Here is a 20,956-nt window from a genome sequence, read left to right as displayed (position 1 = left end):
GAGAGGGAATGACAAAGAATGCTTATTTCACTTGCTTAAACCTAACTATATGATTAACTTGATATAGAATGAAAAAAATGATTGATTATATTCTTTAGGAGCATCAGACATGTTTCTGTTTGTTCTGTCATTCTCCTATCCATGAGGATAAAAAGATGTTGGAATAAAAGGCTCTTGCTAAGAGGGTGGTAGTGGTGGTTTTACAATTTGGTTCTGAAAACTAAGAAACCAAAAACATAAAAAACCCTTCGCTCTAAACAAGGTTAAGCATGTGAGCTAAACCAATACCATCTTGTCCTCCTATAAAATGTGGTCTCCCTGCCCTACCTCCTTCCCTTGAAGTTGATCTGTAAAAGATGACTTTCAGCAAATATCATAAATACAACCCCTTCCCAACAGAACACATCATGGCATTCTCCTAAGCCTTCTTAGGCTAAATTCACCTGTTGCCATTAAATCACATTTTCATGTAAAGAAACAAAACTACATCATTTGTAAGAAAAGTCACACAACAGTAAGCCAAGAATATCGAGACTAAGGAAGAAAGACAGCCAATCTGGATTTTTCTATTGTCAGAGCCCAAGCTCAACAAATCTGATTGTGTTTAGAACGTGGCAATATCTTCAAATCTCTAAGTCCCAGAGCAAACCCTTTTATACAATTAGACCCTGTGTCTTTCAAAGTTTTCTGTAAGGCTGGGTCCAGTCTATGACTTGAAGTCTTTGCTTTTCTAACCTTCACCCAGGCAGAGGGCAACCAGACAGTGAGAGGACATACAACAGAAATGATGGCAGAGAAGGATGATTTATTCTTAAATTATTACAATAGGATAATCTATTATGAAATTAATTGTGCCCTGCTTTCAGTGCAGCAGACACCTCAATGAAGGACAAAAGGTCATTTCCTTCCCCCACACAGACCCCCACCCCCATCCCTAGGATGGTTTTGCCTTTGTTTTTGAAAAGTCTGGGAGGGTCTCAAACTCTAACATGAATAAAAGTCACATGGAGGGCTAGTTACAATGGATATTTCTGGGTCCCTCTCTGGACTTACCAATTAAATTTCTGGGGATGGGGCCTGGGAGCCACATTTTTAACAAATTCCCTAGGAAATTCTGATCCAAGTGGTTTTAGGAACACTTTTTGAGAAACACTAGGTCAAAAGACAATCAAACTGGAATACTTGGGTGTGGGAAGCAGGCGAGCCAAGGCTCCAGAGAAGAGGACCAGAACGTGGCAGGCTCCTGGCCCACTTAGGGAGCTGGGTCTTCATCTCAGGGGCAGGCAGGGGCCACTGCAGGGCCCTATGCAGGGCTGTGACATGGTAAGCTTTGCATTGAACACGCCTCTCCTTTTATCCTTCAGCTCATAGCTCTTGTGTCCCCCTCTCTAAGGGCCTTCCCTGCCCTCCACCAGGTAGTCCTAGACCAGGAGAGCTTCCTGCTCCTCTGTGCCCCTTATTAGCCTGTGCGTACCTCTCACTCATCACTGACCATGTCGTACCGACGTTGTCGGTTCTCTTGTGTTATTGTCCTAATCCCCTCCCCCTCGCCCCCTCCTGCCGCTCCAGGAAGCTTCTGCAGGCAAGGAAGTGACTTGTGCATCACCTGGCATACAGTAGGTGGCCTTTAAATGTTTAATCAAGCAGACTTGTGTTCCACTTATAACCGTGTCACCACCAAACCATCCTGGTTTTTCATGTAGAAAGCAACTTCACAGCCCGCCCCTCCTTGCTCACCTGGCCAAGAATGCTTCCTATCTAGCTGAGAAACTGGGCTCTATTTCTAAACCTCTCATTTACCAGAGAATATTAGCCTTAAAGAATGACTCAGAATGAAACATCAGATGGCCGAAGTTTGCATCATATCGTCACGAAGTTAATCCATTTATATTTTTATGTTTCAGAAAGAAGTAAAGCTCTCAACTCTCCAAAGTCCACGTGGGTAGGCCAAGCCCCTCAAAGGAATTTAAGGCACAGGAAAATGTACCAGCCAGTGATTACAGCGTGAAAGCACGTGGTGTCCAGAGTCTTTCAAATCCTAAAAGCAAAACACCTGGGGTCTGTTCTGGACTTGCACCCGACCCCCCTCCCACCCTCAGCTCCAAGCACCTGTTTCAAGTTGACCAGCACCTCCCACTCAAGGGCACATGTAAGGAAGAGGCAACAAGAATTTTAAATTCTGAAATTAGTCTACAAAGCAAGCAAGAAACCTTCTATGAACTAGAGGTCACAAGGATCACCCCTGTGAGCTCCCCTATGAGACTCCCCTTCATTCTCAGAGAAGAAAACTGTGACGTCAGGTGGGGTGATATCACACGACAAAACCTTGACTAGCTGGTACCTTCTTGGGTTTACCTGCAGCCTGTACATGCGCAGTTGTTCCCATCAGAGAAGTTGGCGCCTCAAAGAGTTGACCTTGTAGCCTGGGTTCTTTCAGCTTGCTCTTTGTCACCGTCACCGAGGGCAGCTCTGATTTAAGGACATGCAAATCAGTCCCGGGGGGTTGGGATGAGGCTTGGAGGCACCTCAGCGAGCAGCCTGCAGGCTGTCGGGACACCCCAGCGTCTGGGGCCCCCTTGATAAATGGCTCCGGAGGTCGCCTTCCACAGATCGCACGGAAGGGTCTCTGTTTCCAAGCCCCAAACCATGACCAAGTCCATCACCAACTCGGCCCGGGGTGTCGGGGGCCCCGCCTCGGCCTGGCGTGGAGCGCGGGCGCTGGCCGGCGCGCACCTGGCCCTCCGAGGGGCGGCCGCGGGGGAGCCGCCGGCCTGGCCCCGGGCGCTCGGGCCCGTGCAGCCGCCGCCCTCGGCCTCGCCCTCGCCGCGGGTCGGCTAGGGGCCCGGCCCGGGCTCCCCGTGCGCGCTCCGCACACCTGCGCCCCGCCAGGTTCTTAGGCGGCGCCCGTGCGGCTAGCGGGCAGCCGCGGCGGGACGGAGCCCAGGCCATGGGAGGCACCCAGGAGCTCCGGCAGGACCCGCGGGGTGAGCGCGAGGGGCGGTCGGGGGGCTCTGGCCGCACAGCCGGGGTGTCAGCCGGCGCTGGAGCTTGGGGGGCCGAGGGCCTAGGGTGGGCCGGGGCTAGGGGCGCCCCGCACCGCGCCCTCCGTCTGTCGGGTTCCGATTTTCTCCACCGGGAGGAGAAAACGCAGGACCAGGAGTGCTAGGACCACTCCAGTCTAGGTTCTGACACCCCTCACCTTTCTTACCTGGGCGCAGTTATTACTGAGATACGTCGCTTTTATTGAGCACCTGCTGTGTACCAGTTTGCTAGGCTACAAGCTCTTCTGAAATGCTGTACGAATCTGGCCCTCCTTCCCCATACTGACACCCAACCGTGCCCCCTCCTGCCAGTCAGGTCTAATGTGTACCCTGGGAAACAATTTGACTAAGCACCTTGGCCCAGGACCATCCATCTTTCTTTACACATCGTTAGAAAGTCATTCCTTAAGAATCTCATGCAATTTTCATTAAAATAACAATACCGCTTAGTCACTGGTTAGCATCCATTTAAAAAGATTCCAATTTCCTTGGAAATGATAAAGCAGCTCCTTGAGCTGAGCATTCTGGGGTGGTGAATAAGTGGGGAGGTGAACTGGAGAGGGTTTGATGAGCCTGGGAAGCAGTCTGGGTAGTGGTTGAGAGCGCTGTGTTGCTTGATAGGGGGCAAATTACTCAACTTTCTAATCCATATTTCTCCATCTGTTAGAATGAGATGATAATAACGACTGCTCAGTGATTGAATGCACACTGTACTAAGCTTTGAGAGGTGCTTAGCACAGTGCCTGGGATATGGTAAGCTCCTGATGAACCAGCCATAGCTCAAAGAAAGAGACAAGCTCAGAGGATGAGTGATAAGGGCCTTTCAGTGCCAGCTGGGCCTCTTGTGTGTAGCTGTACAAGAGGGCCGGCCTGGCCAAGGCCCCTGAGTGAGCCTCCGCTTTGCAGGGAGGCAGGTGGGGATGGACACGGGGGTGAGGAGGGTTGTCAGGGACACAGTGAGCTCTGTGGAAAGTGAGGATGCCCTGCCTGTTAGCTCTTTTGATGTCCTTGCCTAGCCTTCTGGACACCATCCAATCTGGCCTTGTCCCTACTCTAAGCAAGACTGTCTTTGTCTGCACCAGGACCCTAGATCCGGTCTGAGCAAAATCAGAATCTCAGTCTCTCTCTCTCTTTTCCAAGTCCACCCCCAAGCCCAACATTTGTTGCTTAGAAAGGCCTAACCAGACGCCTGTTCCTCAGACTCCCATTTCCAGTGTCTGGGAAAAAACAGGAACTAGGAGAGAGTGAGTGTTCCCCCAATTAGGATTGCTCACCTACTGTCTATGTACGTATGCAACCCCTCATGGTTGCATATATATACATACATTTTTCAAAGCAATTGGATTATCTAATTTGATCCTCACAATAGCCACGTTAGGAAGGTAAGCCTGGAAGTATTACCCCATTTGATAAGTGGACAAGGTAAAGCTTACGATCAAACAGGAGACCCATTGTAGAGCAGAAAGTGGCATATCCTCTTTGTCCAGGCTCTTCCTTCTCCCTGGTGTTAAGGTGAGTGGCTGCTGGCTTTCCACAGGCCAGGAAGGTGGAGGCGAGCCCCTGGCTGCTGGGCTGAAGGAGGAGGAACCATGGCTGAGTTCAGCCCCCGACTCTCAGGATGCCCCGAGTGAGGAACCGCCCCTCTCCTGCGCTGTCTCTGGGGAGAAGCAGCCGTCAGAGGTCCCTGGAGAACTAACGGGGGCTGATGCTGGGAGAGTGTGCCAGCCCCCTGGCTCGGGGGCTGTCCACAAAGACAGAACTCTGGTCCCACCTAGATCCCAGCCCCAAGGGGAGGGTTGCTCCCTCCTGGTGAGAGAGGTGAAGCCAGGGAAGAGGTCCTGCTCTCCAGCCCCCAGTAAGCAGAAAAAGCCTAATGCCATGGGTCTGGCCTCCACGTCATCTCCTGGTGTCACTAACTCAGCCCATGCCACACACAACCCAGTGCCTTGTGGGTCAGGCCGGGGGCCCTGCCATCTGGCCAACCTCCTCAGCACATTGGCCCAGAACAGCCACAACACAGACCAGAAGAAGAGGCCCCCGGAAGTGACCTGCCAAGTTCGGAAAAAGACTCGAACCCTATACCGCTCAGGTAAGTCCCTGAGGGTGAGAGGACACCTAAGAGATCTGGTGTCATCTCTGGGAAAGGTGGGCTGCACAGAGAACATAGCCCCAGGAGACTGGAGTGTGGTTAGTATGTATACCACCTTGTCCTGGATTCTTTCTTGACCTGTGGCAGGGCCATGACCTCTGACCCTCAGAGGGGAAGGTTAGGTTGCCTATCAGAAAGTGACATTGGGACCAGGTTCCTTCCCTGCCACAAAGCCCAAAAGAGAGAGGCCCCAGCCCAATGGAGAATTTAGTTACAAGGCTCTGGGAAGGCCCTTGGGTTGGAGACAGTGGTCCCATCCTGAAGGCATTTGTCTTTTTTCTCTGCTGCCGCATCATTGGTGTTCTCATTCGAGTTTTTTCTTCCAGACCAGTTGGAGGAGCTAGAAAGGATCTTCCAAGAAGACCACTACCCAGACAGTGATAAGCGCCGGGAGATCGCCCAGACAGTGGGGGTCACTCCCCAGCGCATCATGGTAATGGGGGCTGGCCAACTGGTTGCAGGGTGGAGGAGAATCCACCACCTGGAACTCTCAAAGAGCAGAGCATGTGCCAACATCCCCGTGAATAGGGGTGAAGTGAGGTCTTGGATCTGGCTGTGTTCTAGCCTGTGTCCGCACAGCTACAGCCTTAGACTATGAGAAGAGGAAAGTACCTGAGAAGCCATCTAGATGAACCTTTTTATAAAACTGATCTGACCGAGAGGCATCTGAAGCAAAGTGGTGGTGACCTCCTGAAGTCATGGAGCTCACTCCGTGACAGTCAGGACCTGACTCTTAGTCTCTGCCCCATTTCTCAAGCTCTTCTTGTCTCTCCCCTGCAGGTGTGGTTCCAGAATCGCCGGGCAAAGTGGCGAAAAGTGGAGAAACTGAATGGGAAGGAGAATAATGACAATCCTGCAGGCCCTGCCCCCACTCCTGCCCACAGTCAGTTCAGGTAAGAATTTCTCTTCTTCCTGGATCCTCGCCATAGGTAGGAAGTGGGGTCTAACTGGGATCCTGGGGTCTAAGAGAGAACATTGGAAGGCTGGGCATGAAGCCTGGAGTTGTTGGCTAATATTTAGTGAGATTTGGGGTAGATGGGGTCAGGAAGTTGCTGGTGCTTCGGAGGGAGGCAGAGTCTGGGAATAGGGCATCCTTTCCCTGCACTGAGGCTGTGGTCTAAATCCAGGGGCCACTCGAGCTAGAATCTTCATTTTCTTTGCCTCCAGCTCTGCAGCTGAGCTGCCACCTACTGTGCCCATGGACCCAGAGCCTGGTACCTTCCCTCAAGTGCCCCCTCTGGATACTCTCCCAGGTGAGCTGACCATTCTGAGGATTATCTGAGGAATATGGCATCTAGGAAGACAGCAAAGACAGAGGGTCCTCTCTCGATAGATGTGGGAGTGGGCGAAAGCTTTCTACTGTTTTGGTCCATGGGGGGCCTATTCTGGGGGACCTGGGCATGGCACTTCTACTATCCAGCAATCCCAAATCTGCCTCCCCATTTTCTTACTCTTACAATGCCTCTTTGACTTCTGTTCCTAGAGCCCCCCTTTCTGCTGACGTCTGACCAAACTTTGGCCCCAAGCCAACTGAGTGAGGGTACTCAGAAGGTGGCAGTGACCCCACCACTCTTCAGCCCTCCACCAGTTCAAAGAGCCAACCTTCCTTTTCCCCTTGGCCCTGTCCACACCCCTCAACTGATGCCTCTGCTGCTGGATACTCCTGGCAGTGACAGCAGCCACAAGAATGGCCCCTGTGGGTCCTGGGGGACAAGGTATAGAACCTAATGGGGGTGGTCACTTGAGTTATCTTGGGAGGGGTATAGAAGGAGAAAAGATAGATGAAGCTTGGGAGGGGAAATGGTTAGCTGAGGAAGCAGGGAGTAGTAAATGCAATGAGGATTCAAAGGATAAGTGGATTTAGGATGGGAAGGATCCAGGCTATCACAGCAATAGAGCAGGAATGAGGGTGAGAAGCTAGGAGCAGGAAGAGGACGAAGAAGAGGCAGCAAGTCTGGGGTCCTGGAGATGGGGAGAGGTGAGGGGAAGGGACTCACCCACTGTGTGGGAGGAATGAGGAGACTACCCCTGAGCCTCATGAAATACTCCTCTGTTCCCCACAGTGTCACGCCACCACCCACCTGCTCATACTTGGAAGAGCTGGAACCCCAGGATTACCAACCAAGCAACCAACCGGGACTGTTCCAGTTCCCCCAGGCGCCACAGCCCCAGTTTCCATACCTGCATCCCTTCCCCTTCCACATGCCCAGTTCACTGACACCTCCACTGCTGGAAGACTCTCTCTTTACGTTGCCTTATGGCTCCAATGGGGGTACAACACAGGGCTACTTCCCAGGCCTGCCATCAGGGCAGATCCCGCTGCAGCCACCTGCTGGGAATATGAGTGAGTTGGGGCTGGAAGAGAAGGTGCCCTTTGTGATTGAGGAAGGTGGGAAGGGACAGAGAGCCTCATTCGCTGGAGGGAAGGCTGAGGCATGGCATGGTGGTGAGTGAATCACTTTTCCTTGCCCCTGGTTGTCTTGACGAAGCTCTCCTTCCTCAAATTTCCTGGAGGCTGCAAAGCAGAGTGAGAATCAGCAAGACAGCTTTGGAGTGAGGAAAACCGAAGGGTGAGGTCCAGCTCAGCGGTTACTAGCTCTCCGGAGTCTGTTTCCTGGACTCTGAAATGGGAATAATATTCCTATATCCTAGAGGGATTTGGTGAGGATTAGAAACAATATGAATGAAGTACTTGGCACAATGAAGTAGATGGCAGCAATATTAATATTCTGACGGGCCACTCGGATCTCTGCAATTCTGGAAGCAACCATCTTCTTAAGAGTAAATTCCAGTAGACAGGGAAGAAAGAGGTGTCTAGTTGGTTCCTGGTCTCCTTGTTGCCTGTGTGAGAGGGCACTTGGCCTGACCCGTGGTCTACTTTGTGTGACTGTTCCAAAACCACAGGGCCTCGAGTCAGGAGCATGCCTGGTCCTGAAGAGGCACCTGGTGCTAGTATTTCGTGCAGACTTGCATGGGGTCCTAACCTATGTTTCTGTGGGGCAGGGAGGGAGCTCTGTCACAGAACATGTTGAATTGGGGCTGATATCCTTAATCCTGTCTAATCTTTCCTATGCTCTTTGACCGCACAGGTACAGTCCCGTGGAATGACCCCTGCTTGCCAGAACTGCCCTTCCCGGGTCCTTTCTGTCCACCAGCTCTGGGGCACCCCCCGGGAGGCAATGGCTTCTTCCCCGATCTTTTTCCGGCTCCCTGTGCTCAGGCTACGAGCAGGCAGCCTTCTCCAGGTCTCACCCCGCTGCCTGAAGGGACGAGATCAGGAACTGGGCCCTTACCCAGCAAGGCACAAGAGGAACAGGCTGCCGCCTCTGGGGAGCAGCCCTCAGCTCCCAAGGAGGTTCAAGAGGAAGACACGAACAGCCATGCCCCCTAGCTGTGGGGCGGAGGAGAGAAGAGGCTGCTCCATGAGAGAGTGTTGGGGTGCCACTGGGGAGATGGCAGTTGACGTGTTAGGAAAGACAGTGGACTTTGTTACCTGGGGTGAAAGTCGGCTGTTTCCCCCTGTGTAGGCTCATCTTCCTGGACACTGATTGGAGAAGGAAGAGGGCTGGCCCTGCCCTTTTCTTCACACCTCTGTATGGTGGTCCTGAAGACAGAGGATGGCTATATTCTGAATGTTGTTATCAGTTTGTGTTGTTTTTTTTCCTTGCTAGACAAATGAGCCAAAGTGTCCACTGTAAGCAATAAACTAGTGTACTCTTTGGTTTCTCTCTGAATAATGTGTCTTCTCACTCACACAAAGCTCCATTTCCTTCATTGCCTTCCACTCAGCTGACTGGTTGTTGGATGTAGTCCTGGGCGTCCCATGTGAGGTGTCCATTGGGCATGATCATGTGGAGCCTGGCATCCTCCCTGGGCCCATCTCTCCTGCTAGAGGAGGAATTGGGCATCTTGGGCCTTGCCTTCAGTCTTGCCTTTAAACCATATTCCCAAGCTCAGAACTGAACCTGAGCAAATCCGAGCCTGGGCCTCTCTGGAATTTGGCCCTGTAGGGATAGGAGTATAAAAGAAGCCTGAGGATATTTTAAGTCAAGTCTCTAGTGTCTGAACCATGACTTATTTCCTCAAAGCTCTTCTCTGCCGGTTGGGGTAGGAATGAGAAGTAGGAGAACCAAGAGGAAGATGCTCATATATATATATATATATTTAGCACCCCACGCCTGATGAGCCTACATCACCCAAATAGCTAGGATGGAGGGCTGTCCATCTAAACCATTTCGCTGTGCATTTAGGGGGTATGTGTGTGGGGGTGCCATTGTGGACCTCCAAATGCTATGATTATTGGAAAGAACATTTTTCAAAAATGTTTATCATAAGCAATTATAAACTTATATCCATCATAACAGTTCTAGGGTCATAACCCCCAAGAACCAAAAAGGAAAAATAATTGGAAATGGAGAATAAACTTCTTAGACAAATACACACGTCCATTTATCTGTGGAGGGTCTTATAGACCAACACTATTTAGTAGCTCAGCTCTAGTACTCTAGCCATCATCTCTCATTGCTACTCAAGGATTGTAATAGCCAGACTTAATTTAGGGATTAGAATATATACATTGAAATATTAAATGTATTATGACCCATAACTGGGTCTTTTAAAGCATACATTTCACATATCTTTTCACATTCTGTCTCATGATTCCCACAAAATGAGCAGCCTAAAAGGAGACATAGGGGGAAAATGTGGAAGACGATAATTTCAATTACACGCCAGTGTTCCTCTCTGTCACCACAGCATTTTGTTGCTTTCAAAACTCTGTGAGGAGGCTGGATGCTTACTCCTCCAGATCTGAATTGATTCAGGTTCCTGCCACTCAGATTATTAGCACCCCGGTATGGAGCAAATGCAACAGTGTAGCCATCTAAAGCCAAGAATTGAAGGGCGATGCACTTGAAGGTCTGTGCTTACATGCAACGCTCAGATAAAAAGTGCTAGACAATCTTATAGTGTATACCAAAAACAAAATGAGTTAATTGAGAATTAAGAATGAATGATAGACCAAACAAAGAGAAAATGGTGCAGACATCTTAGAAGCATAGCATCCTATAGGGGGAAGAAAGCTCACAGGCTAACAAGTGCAAGCTCCTGACAAATGCAGGAGTTGCTGCAGGTGGAGGTGAAGGATCCTTCAGTCTTGATTTTCCAGTGGGGGCTGCAGAGGAGGGGGTGGCTAACCCTTACACAAAAGCCTATAGAATTTCTGAAAGCTTTAATTATTTTAAAGTTCTTCCTTCTACTAGGAGGAAGTCAATATTGTTTAATTGATCTGAGTTTTGCTTTCCGTGTGCTACAAAGAATAAACCTCATATTGTAAAGTCATTCCTCAAAGCCTTGCCCTCGTGTGGCTCCGTCTCCAGGCTCTTTACCACTCTAGAGACCTCTTTTGAAACGAAGATGAGCTTATGGATGTCTCTTGTAGGAGTGGTGACAGAACTGAAACTTACTTTGAATGCAGTCTGGTCAACTGCCTTGTACCGTGTGACTGTCACCTCCGTCAAATAGGACACCCTCTTCTCTTAATGGGTTTTGAGAGGAATTGGCTTTATTTTTTGCAGCCAGTTCATATTCTTGGCCCAAAACAAACTTATTGTCAGCTATGACCCCTAGATCATTTAATAGAAACTATTTTAAAGACATTATCTCTCATTTTGTATTTGGAGAATTGACATTTTGAATCTAAATATACAAAAATTTATATCACTTGTTCAGTTTCATTTGGTTAATTTTAGCCCATTATTGAGCTTGCTAAATGGTTTGGAGTCCTTATATAACATTCGCCATTTTTTTGCAATTTTGTTCTCTCTGCAAAATTTCTTTTTTTTGAGGAAGATTAGCCCTGAGCTAACTGCTGCCAATCCTCCTCTTTTTGCTGAGGAAGACTGGCCCTGAGCTAACATCCATGCCCATCTTCCTCTACTTTATACGTCGGACGCCTACCACGGCATGGCATGCCAAGGGGTGCTATGTCCGCACCGGGGATCCAAACCGGCGAAGCCCGGGCCCCCGAAACAGAACGTGTGCACTTAACCACTGCCCCACCAGGCCGGCCCCCATCTCTCTGCAAGTTTGATCAGTATGTTTTATACATTTTATAGTCAAATAGCTGATAATTAGTAAACAGAATACAAGCATACAACATTTTGGCATCCTTCCTTGAAAATACTCCATTAACGAGCACTTTTTTGAGTAGAGAGTCAAACTAGATAAAAATCCTCCAACAACATTATCATTCAGGGCCATTCTTTGCCATCTCCAGGATTTTGGAAAAGGATTTTGGTAAAAAAAAAACCTTTGCTGTATGACTCACTGAAATAAAAAAATGTTCTCTTTATTGCACTCTAATAATTTCACCTTCTTGTAAACCTAAACGTAATAAATGAGCTTAGCTCGGCATGGCTTATTCTTAGGGAACGCCTATTGTCTTTTATGATAATTTTTAATCCAAATATTCACAAAACATCTTTCAATAATCTCTTCTAGAAATTTGTGAGAATTTTACATTAAATTTATTCTCCTTTCATTTCTACAAATCATGTCTTTGAAAATTACAAAAGTTGCCTCTATTAAATCTTAGAGATCTGTTCTGCTCTGAAAAAAAAAAGAATTATTTAAATCAGCTATAAGACTCTTGTTTGGGTTTTAAGACCATCGATTTTCGTCCAACCCTTTTCATTCCTAGACTATTTTCCTTTCTGGAGAAGACAGGCTACAATACGAGTCAAGTGCGTCTGCTCTCTCTGTACTGTACGTTGACATTATAACGTCTGCTGACATCATAACGTCTGCCATGAGAAGTACATTTCTCTTTTCCCTGTCCTTTCTGTTCCAAGTTTGGTTCTATTGTCATCACCGCTAGTGTTACTGTTAGTATTGGTCTTTAGCATGTGTTGCAGCGTGAATTTTTTCTGGGCTTCACACTTGGAGATATTATTCTTGGAAGTCCAAATGTGCCTCCTTTTAACTTTCACACCTTTTCAGCCCTTTTAAAATCTGAGCTTGTAGCCACATTGTTACCTTTTGGACGACTCCTTTCGTTCCTCATTATAATTGGGGTTACATCTGTAGAACTTCACTTTGGATGGTTCCACATCCCTCTGCACCAGCCTCATTTGGAGGATGGGGAGCTTCTCACACATAGCTCTCACTTTTGTTTTGGCTTTGGTTAAAGTGAGGGAGCCAAGTCTCTGCACGCTGGAGAGCCACGGTCAGGCCACTCCTCGGATCTCAGGGCAAGCACATTTCAGCACTCCTCCCACCTCCCCTCTCCCCCTCCCCCCATCCTCTTGATATCATGGCTCTCTCAACAGTGCATTCTCTGGGGTTTGCAGTTGGCAGGGCCAGAATCCTTCCTTGCAAAAATCTATCCCTCCAACTTAAGCTTCCACTATCACAATTTGTCCACTAGATGGCAATCTACCACTACTTTCACTGCGGCCTTAAACTACTCTGTTTACAGTAAGAAAGTTCACGCTAATTCTTTCTCCAAAACGCCCTAGAGCCACTAATATCAGGTTCAAAGATACTAAAGTCATTTGGTTTGTACCTTCATTTGCCAGATAAAGTATAGGATGTCTAGTTAAATTTGAATTGTCAATAAACAACAAATAATTTTTTAGGATAAGTATGCTTTCTGCAATATTTGGGTGTCCTGTATTTTGATTTGCTAAATCTGGCAACCCTAATTGTAGCGCTCTGCTAAGGACACCACATCCATGATGACTTTGTGATTCAGAGAGAGATCATCCAGGAGTTCGCCTCTGTATCTCTACTCAACTTCCTTGCAGTTTAGGCTCCTGAGCAGTCCTGGGTTCATCGCATAAAGCCAGTTCATTCGGTACTCCCCTCCCTCCTGCAATTATAACCCTCCATACAGGCTCCACGCTTGTCTAAAAAAATGCTCTGAAATCTGTTGGATTCGTATTATATTTTCTGTTCCTGTTAGCTAAATTTTTTATATTGGTTATTTATATATTTCTGAGATAGTCCATTAGAATTTATTTTTAAAATGTATATTTTAACATCATTTTCATAAACAGAACACAGGAAAACAGGCTGCAAAAGATAATTTGGCCTTTGTTGATTCCACTCCAAGTCTTAAATGGTCTTGATTAATTAAGAATAAGTCTGACTTCCTGGAAGTGAGGTGTCTCCTTCATTCACCCGGAAGTGGTATTATTTTAGTTCAAGAGATATTTTAGGAGATTTAGGTTTTTTATGTTTGTGTTTTAGTTTATACTGTTCTTTCAAAAATGCCCCCTCGCTTGAATTTCATAACAAAGTCCTGAGAAATAAAGGCAGACATTCATTCTGCCATTTGGTGGGGATTTACAGGCACCCACCATACTGAGTGCACACAAAGATAAATAAAAAGTCTTTCCAGCTTTCAGGGAACTGACAATCTTGTGGGGGAGTCTGACAGCACAAATGACCAGTTACAACACAGATGGCAATGCTGCGCAGGGCCAGCCGTGAGTACAAAGTGTGACAGAAGTCCAAAACTTGGAGCAGCCATATCTGTGGGGGCTAAGGAAGCTTTGGAGCTCGAGGCATTACTCATGAAGCAAGAGTAGAATTTGGAAAAGCAGAGAAGGCAAGCAAAGGTATTTCAGGAAGAAGGTGGAGTGAATGCGAGTCCACTGACACGGGAAAGATGATGAGGGACAAGTTCAGAGTGGCTGGATTTGTATGCAGAAGAGGCGATCGGGGGGACCGTGATGGAAGATGAGGCTGGTTAGGGAAGAGTGGGAAAGGCCTCAAACACAACGCTGAGATGTTTGGGCTATATTCTTCGGGTGATTAGAGAGACACTGGCATTTTTAACTCATGGGCTTGACTTGACCAGATTTGTATTTTAGAAAGACAAATGGAGATCAGAGGCCTTAAAGAGGAGATGCAGGGAAACGAGACAAGGCTACTGAATTAGTCTAAGTGAGAGACGATGGAGCCCAGAGTACGGTAGTGTAAAGGAAGAAGAGGACCAGATCTGAGAAATATTTAAGAGTCAGAGTTAGTATAATATGAGAGAAAATTAGTTGAAAGGAATTGGAGAGACAGGGGAGAGGACAAAGACTTCAGTAACTAGGAAATGCTGATAACTGAGAAAGGAAGCAATGGAGATGGAGCAAATTTGGGCAAAAGGAGATTATTTTGTTTGTGTATGTTGGGGCCAAAGTTCCTGTGGTTTCTGGGTGGATATGTCTAGGGAGAAGAATATGGAACCAGTGTCTGTGGGAGAGATAAGGACTAAAGGTTGCCACTGGGCCTCTCCAGCATAGAAAACACTAGTGGAGCTCGAGAGACCAAATCAAACTGCTCAGGAAGAGCAGGGAGCATGAAGAAATGTGGTCCTAGGGTGGACTCACAGAAAAACCCACAAAGGAGAGGACAGAAGGGCTGAAGGAAAGGTGGCATTGAGATGGATAACGAACGGCCTGAGTAGAGGAGGAAAGACTTGGAGGAGCTGGATGGGGAAAAAGTGAAAAGCCCAACTGGGTCACTTGGTTTGGAGAGGTGGTTAGACAAATAAGTGTGCAAATTAGATGTAAGTATCTCAATTTACAGAGGAGGACACTGAGGTTGAAATGATTTCCTAAGAATGTCTTAATCAAGTCTAGTAGAAGTCTTTTGAGTTTGTTTTATTTTCCACCTCACCAAATGCAGATAAGGAGTCTTGCTTCCTGAATGCTATCATTTACAAAACTGAAAGAGCCTTAACAAGTAAAAGGCTATTAACGATAGCCAGTTTGTGTGTTTGTGTGTTTCACAAGACCACGTGAAGACCCAAAATAGCTTACTTACCTAACTCAGAAATTGGTCCTCAAAGTATTAATGATGATGATAACCATTTATTTAGCATCTATTGTGTATCTAGCTCTCTAATAGGTAATTTCATTTCACAACAGTCCCATAAGGTGTTATTCATTTGACAAATGAAAATCTGAGAGTCAGAGAGGTGTCTGAGTTTACCCAAATTTGCAAAAGATATAAATTTTGGACAGGATGTAACCCCATGTCAGGAAGTGCCAACTTCAGGAAGCAATGTATTTGGACAGTTTTAGAGGGAGATAATAAGGAAGGGCAGAAGGTGGGGGTGGGTGTCATCAAACAATGGGTGTGATGTAGGCTAGATTTAGAATCAAATCCTTCCAAGACCCAGGCCTGTGTTTAAATAACTTAAATACTCATACTGTTTCGTTTGATGTAAAAAGAGGTAGGGACATTGTAGTGAGAAGAGGGAAGAGAAAATAGCGGTAAAAGGGAAAGGAAGCTGCATGTTCTAAAACTGAAAGGGGGATTGGAACATATGAGAAGAACAGTCAGAGGGGAAGTGAAGTGTGTGGGGGGGGGCAATGTGAGAAAAGGAGACAGTTGGAGGGGATGGGTGGGAGCTAGATGGCCAGGTGGGGGCCAGCTGTGACAAGCCTATTGCCTCGTAGATAACGAAAGGGGGAAAAAAGACAGAGCCAAATCTGACACTGGTACAGCACCTTCCACCAGAAAGATTGCAGGTGAAATCTGGGAGAAGATAGACCAATGGGGAAGTCATTCTAGTGTCCAGGAATGAGATGTTCAGAATATAATAATGGTAAGGAAACGAGAGAGAAACAATCAACGAGAGCAATGCTAGGAAGATATCAATGGAATTTAATTTTGTGGATCAGGAGGAAAGAATGTCAGACTGACTCCAGGTTTTAGAGCCTAGGCATCTAGGAATACTGTTTACAAAATATGGAAGTCCCGAGGAGTTGGTTTCTGCCTCTGCATTATAGCTTCTGCATCTTCATTTGTAGCTTTCACATTTCTTGTCTTAGTCTCATTACTCTGGTCAAGTTGCCTCAAGAACATTCCTCCTGCCACAGTTTTATTATCTGAGAATGGAATTTCCACCCACAGAGATTCCATGGTCTTTTCTGGTGCACTTTTATCCTGTTGCTGCTTATGGCATTCTTTCCATCTAACTCTATCCAATGTGTCCTCTCCAACTCGGCTCCCTTACCCCAATCCATATTCCTGTAGCCTGCCAGGGATGCAATCTGTTTTTCAGAGTTCCCTTCTGAGTTCCCATCAATAACAAGCATACAATGTTTCCAAGCATTCCAATTTGCCCACTTCTTTATTTCACGTTCTTGCTCATTACTGTCATGTGTTGCTTAATGATGGGGAGGGGTCTGAGAAACGTGTCATTGGGCGATTTTGTCGATGTGCGAACATCATAGAGTGTACTTACACAAACCCAGATTGTGTAGCCTACTATACATCTAGGCCCTATGGTACTAATCTTATGGGACCACCGTCGTGTATACGGTCAGTTGTTGACTGAAACGTCATTATGTGGTGTGTGACTGTATTCCCTGTGTTTGACTTTTCTGTTACTTCCTATAATTCTTAATTATTTGAATTGGTGAAATCAGGTATATTTTCATACCCAGTCAACTAAAAAATGTTTCCCAGAACCAACTGAAAGGACTACTATCAAATGTTTAAAAAAAATATTTGATACATTTATTTTCCTTGATTTTCAGCTGGAAAACTCCTCCTCCATCTTTTTTTTCCCTTAATGCCAATATGGTTTATACTTTGAGGAGGAAGCCCAGTATTCCTGCATAAATTCTATCTTCTAGTAAAGATCCTCTTGTTCTTCTCTCCCCTAAATCTAAACAGCCACCTCTTTACACACACACGCACCCTTCCCCCCATCTGACTCGCCACTTCTTTAAGGCCCTGATGTGCAATGGCTGCAAAAACCACACCTCATCTTTGTTTCAGTTCCATCACCCAAACCTGCTTATTAGCAATTCCACAAGTCTGACCTTCCACTCTCTCAAAAATAATCTGCCTATACATATTCTGTTTGCTCAGTCTTCGCATTTTATGGCAAGCACCTTAAACCTTTTATGATGAGCACAAACTCAGCAAACCACTTGCATAAATCCTAGAGGCGAACATCAGACTGTTCTAATCTGTGGTTTATAACTGGCTGAGTGACATTAGGCAAATTAACTCCCCTCTCCAGGCTCCATTATGACAAGTGACGGTGTGAGACACAAAGATCTCTAGGCTTCTTTGGACTCCAACAGTCCACCACAAGTTGATCTCAATAAGAAAACACTCTAGGGGCTGGCTCAGTGGCGCATAGGTTAAATTTGCATGTTCCACTTCTCCGAGGCCTGGGTTTCGCTGGTTCGGATCCTGGGTGTGGACATGGCACCGCTTGGCATGCCATACTGTGGTAGGCGTCCCACATATAAAGCAGAGGAAGAGGGGCATGGATGTTAGCTCAGGGCCAGGCTTCCTCAGTAAAAAGAGGATTGGCAGTAGTTAGCTCAGGGCTAATCTTCCTCAAAAAAAAAAAAAGAAAAAGAAAACACTCTAGAACTGGCTGGATGCCTCCCATCCTTCTGTATTTTCATCCCATTGCCTTCTGTATTTTCCTATTCTCCCTAGGACTGTCTGCTTCTGTGATGGCTAACATCTCTCTTGCTGGATTTGTGGACTCTGCTACAGTATCCCATGGTCTATTGCTCTCAACCACCCTTTCCAGAAGAGTCTAAACTTTCTCCCTGGTGTTAAGGAGCCCCTTGGTCTGTGAGCAGATTTAGATCCTCCATCTCAGTGCAATCAACTGACCAGCTCCCACTCTGCTTCAGGATTTCCATCTGCATTGTTCAGAGATAATTGCCTCTTTGAAATGCTCAGGTAAACTGCCAGGAAAATATTTATCTGCCCATTGGTGCTCCCAGGGAAGTTTGTGGGCCAGACTCGGGCCCCTCCCTGTAGCAGGCTCTGCCTTCAGGCCCATGACTCATTCCCCAAGCAGCAGGGATCAGTAGTCACTCCCACCCTCACCAGCTCACTCAAGTTTACAGCTCACACCAGCCCAGCTCCTTTCCTCCACACATTCCTTGTTCACAGGCCACCCAGGAAGCATAAACACTCGTCTGTCTAAGGGCGCTCATCCACTCACCTGCCCTCCCTGAGTCTTCTTTGTGCCCATAGCCTTGTTTTTGCAATGCTCCCTGGGAATTCTGCAGACTGAAGGGATGGTTTGCCTTATCTTCTTCCAAGGAAGAGGCTAGAGAAATTTCTCTTCTGTAATTGTCATTTAAAATGGGCAGGTTGAAAGAAGCGGGTCAAAAACTATTAAGTACAGAGAATGTTCTAAGTACCTTTGAATCATTGCTGAGTGTGGCATCTGTTTTTCTTTAGCTCATTTACTCGTAACCTTTGGCCCCTCTGCACACCTGATTTCAGAGTTGGAAGATTACATTAAACAACAGGCCGGGAGCTGCTGCAGTCATGCAGCTCCTGAGTCATGTTTATAGCAAATGTGGCTTTGGGGTGACTGAGTGGAATGAGTGATAGGCCCAAATCACCACCAAAAGATATTTACATAGAGGTTTCAGAACCGTGTACAAACATGCACACGGCTCAGTGATGTGTCTTGGGGTGCGTGGGTGAGGAATAGTTGTGTCTATAAAGGGCCACTGTAGCAAAATACTGGATTTCTAATTTTACCTCTTCTTAAGGAGAAGAGGTTATAAGGGCGGCACTCCTAAATACTTAAAAGCACACAGACTATTATGGGTAGGGCAATATGGGGTCCAAAAGAGCATTTGGTTTATCAATGTATGTGAAAGAAGGGAGCCAGTGAATGTAATTTCTTTAAATTTTAAAAGACTTTTAAACATCTATCCCAAATGCTCATTTAAAAAAGAATCAGGCATCATAGGACCCAAATCCATTTGATCTTTTGTCATATCATGGATATAGAAGTTGTTTGAGAGAAAATAACATTAGGGAAAGCAAACATCTCCAACTGTGAGCCTTCCAGATATTAACATGGAGGCTGACCGTGTTAAAATCATTATAAATGACTGTGACAGGGCAAGAAGTGCACAATAAAAATCTTAAGATCATAGTTAACTTTATGTGAACAGTTGATGGTGAAAATAAACTTTAAAAAACAGCTTTCTAAGCTGTGTGAGTAGGTGAAAGTGATAGATGGAAATTCAACGTGGTCGAGGGCACAGAGGAAATAATTCAGCATATAGCTATAGATTCTAAGCTCCAAGCATGTTACAATTCAGAAGAGAGGCTATAGATAGGATGTTGTTGGGGCTGGCCCAGTGGTGCAGTGGTTAAGTGTGCACGTTCTGCTTCTCAGCAGCCCGGGGTTCGCCGGTTCGGATCCCGGGTGTGGACATGGCACCGCTTGGCACACCATGCTGTGGTAGGCGTGCCACATATAAAGTGGAGGAAGACGGGCATGGATGTTAGCTCAGGGCCAGTCTTCCTCAGCAAAAAGAGGACTGGCAGTAGTTAGCTCAGGGCTAATCTTCCTCAGAAAAAAAAAAAGGACGTCGTTGATGTCTCCTGAAGACACTACCATTGTGCAGAGTTTTGCTTAAAAATCAATAAAATGAGGTATATTCATATATGCCTCAAAACGCAGTTCTGCCCAAAAAGCATGGGTTAATGGTTGTTTTCACCATCGAGCATAAGAAATTGCTGTTTCTAAGACAATGATGCCAATTAGGATTAAAGAATAAGTTGAGTTAAATTCTGGAAATCTGACGGGGGAAGGGACAAGAAAGAGAACTGTCCCCAATTTTCCGAAACCCAATGTATGGAAAATTTAGAAATTCAATTGAGAAGAGATTACTCATATCTAAGTTTTGTTTGTTTGTTTTTAAAACCAAGGACAGGTAAATCCCAATTGTCTTTTCATTTCCCAGATTAGGTGAGAATAACCCAATTAAACGAATACATATTTAGTCTTACGGAAGTCAGCTTCAAAGGGCTCATAGCAACTTCAAGGAAAGAAGCAGTCATTCAACCAAAAAAATTATTTGCATGTGTACCATTCAGAAGTTGATATTTTATCTCTCTGGGAAAATAAGGGAGAATTTGCCTAGAAAACATAAGGTTGAATATGGCTCTGTTTGAGCCATATGGCCAGTATTCAAATGCTGGTTTGAACAAATAATTTGGATTATAATTATGGTTATTGCTATTAAGAAGGGCCAGTAGTTAGTTTACATGTAACATTTACATATTAGTATATCATATATTAATAATAAAAAGCTAGCTTTATGAAAATAGTGAAAAACTTCAATTGAACTTCTCTAAAACAATCCCTATTTTAGATTTTTTAGTAGGGTCAACCTGTTTAGGATAAATTAATATTAGCTCCATCTTAATTACTATAGTGATAACTTTTCTAAAAATTAAGCAAGCTACCTCACATTTTAGGACGGATTGAAAACAAAATGTGTGATCAAAAGTGATACTATCATGTCCTATCGCTGTTAATTGGCCACAGGACAAGTTTATAGTATTATTCTTACCTTTGTACAAAGCTGCAATGCAATTCTACTTTTGAGTTCTCCTACAGATAAAACAGAGTAGTAGAATGTCCAGGCTGGGATGATAAGGATCGAGCTTAAAAGTGCTATTGCCGTATGAGGGCTCTATATAAGAACAAAATGTAAGGCGTGATGCTCTTCAACTGAGCAGGACAATCAGACAGGAGGGAGAGAATCATCCATTATAGAGTTGGATAGGACTTTGGAGTTTACTTGTCCAATCCTGCATTTTACATCTAAGGAAACTGAGATATGGACAGGCTGAATCATGGCAGTACAACTGCAGTTCAAGTTTCTTGACTTGGATTCTAGAACTCTTTCCGTTCCACCATTCTACCTTTCACCAAGAGGATGAAACTGCTGGGAAGATAGCTTCGCAA

General features: G+C 45.9%; 1 protein-coding gene across 1 annotated transcript; it reads left to right on the top strand.

Moving 5' to 3' along the window:
• Nucleotides 1–2,947: 2,947 nt before the first annotated feature.
• Nucleotides 2,948–8,581, top strand: NOBOX (NOBOX oogenesis homeobox). Its single transcript, XM_046668986.1, has 8 exons — nt 2,948–3,069; nt 4,529–5,130; nt 5,517–5,696; nt 5,948–6,083; nt 6,358–6,443; nt 6,674–6,905; nt 7,254–7,534; nt 8,280–8,581. The coding sequence occupies exons 1-8, from the start codon at nt 2,948–2,950 to the stop codon at nt 8,579–8,581; spliced, it is 1,941 nt and encodes a 646-aa protein (XP_046524942.1).
• Nucleotides 8,582–20,956: the final 12,375 nt, after the last annotated feature.

Source organism: Equus quagga, chromosome 8, assembly GCF_021613505.1.
Source record: "Equus quagga isolate Etosha38 chromosome 8, UCLA_HA_Equagga_1.0, whole genome shotgun sequence".
Taxonomy (NCBI): domain Eukaryota; kingdom Metazoa; phylum Chordata; class Mammalia; order Perissodactyla; family Equidae; genus Equus; species Equus quagga.
The sequence above is the reverse complement of the archived record's forward strand: the minus strand, read 5'-3'. Positions and strand labels throughout refer to the sequence as shown.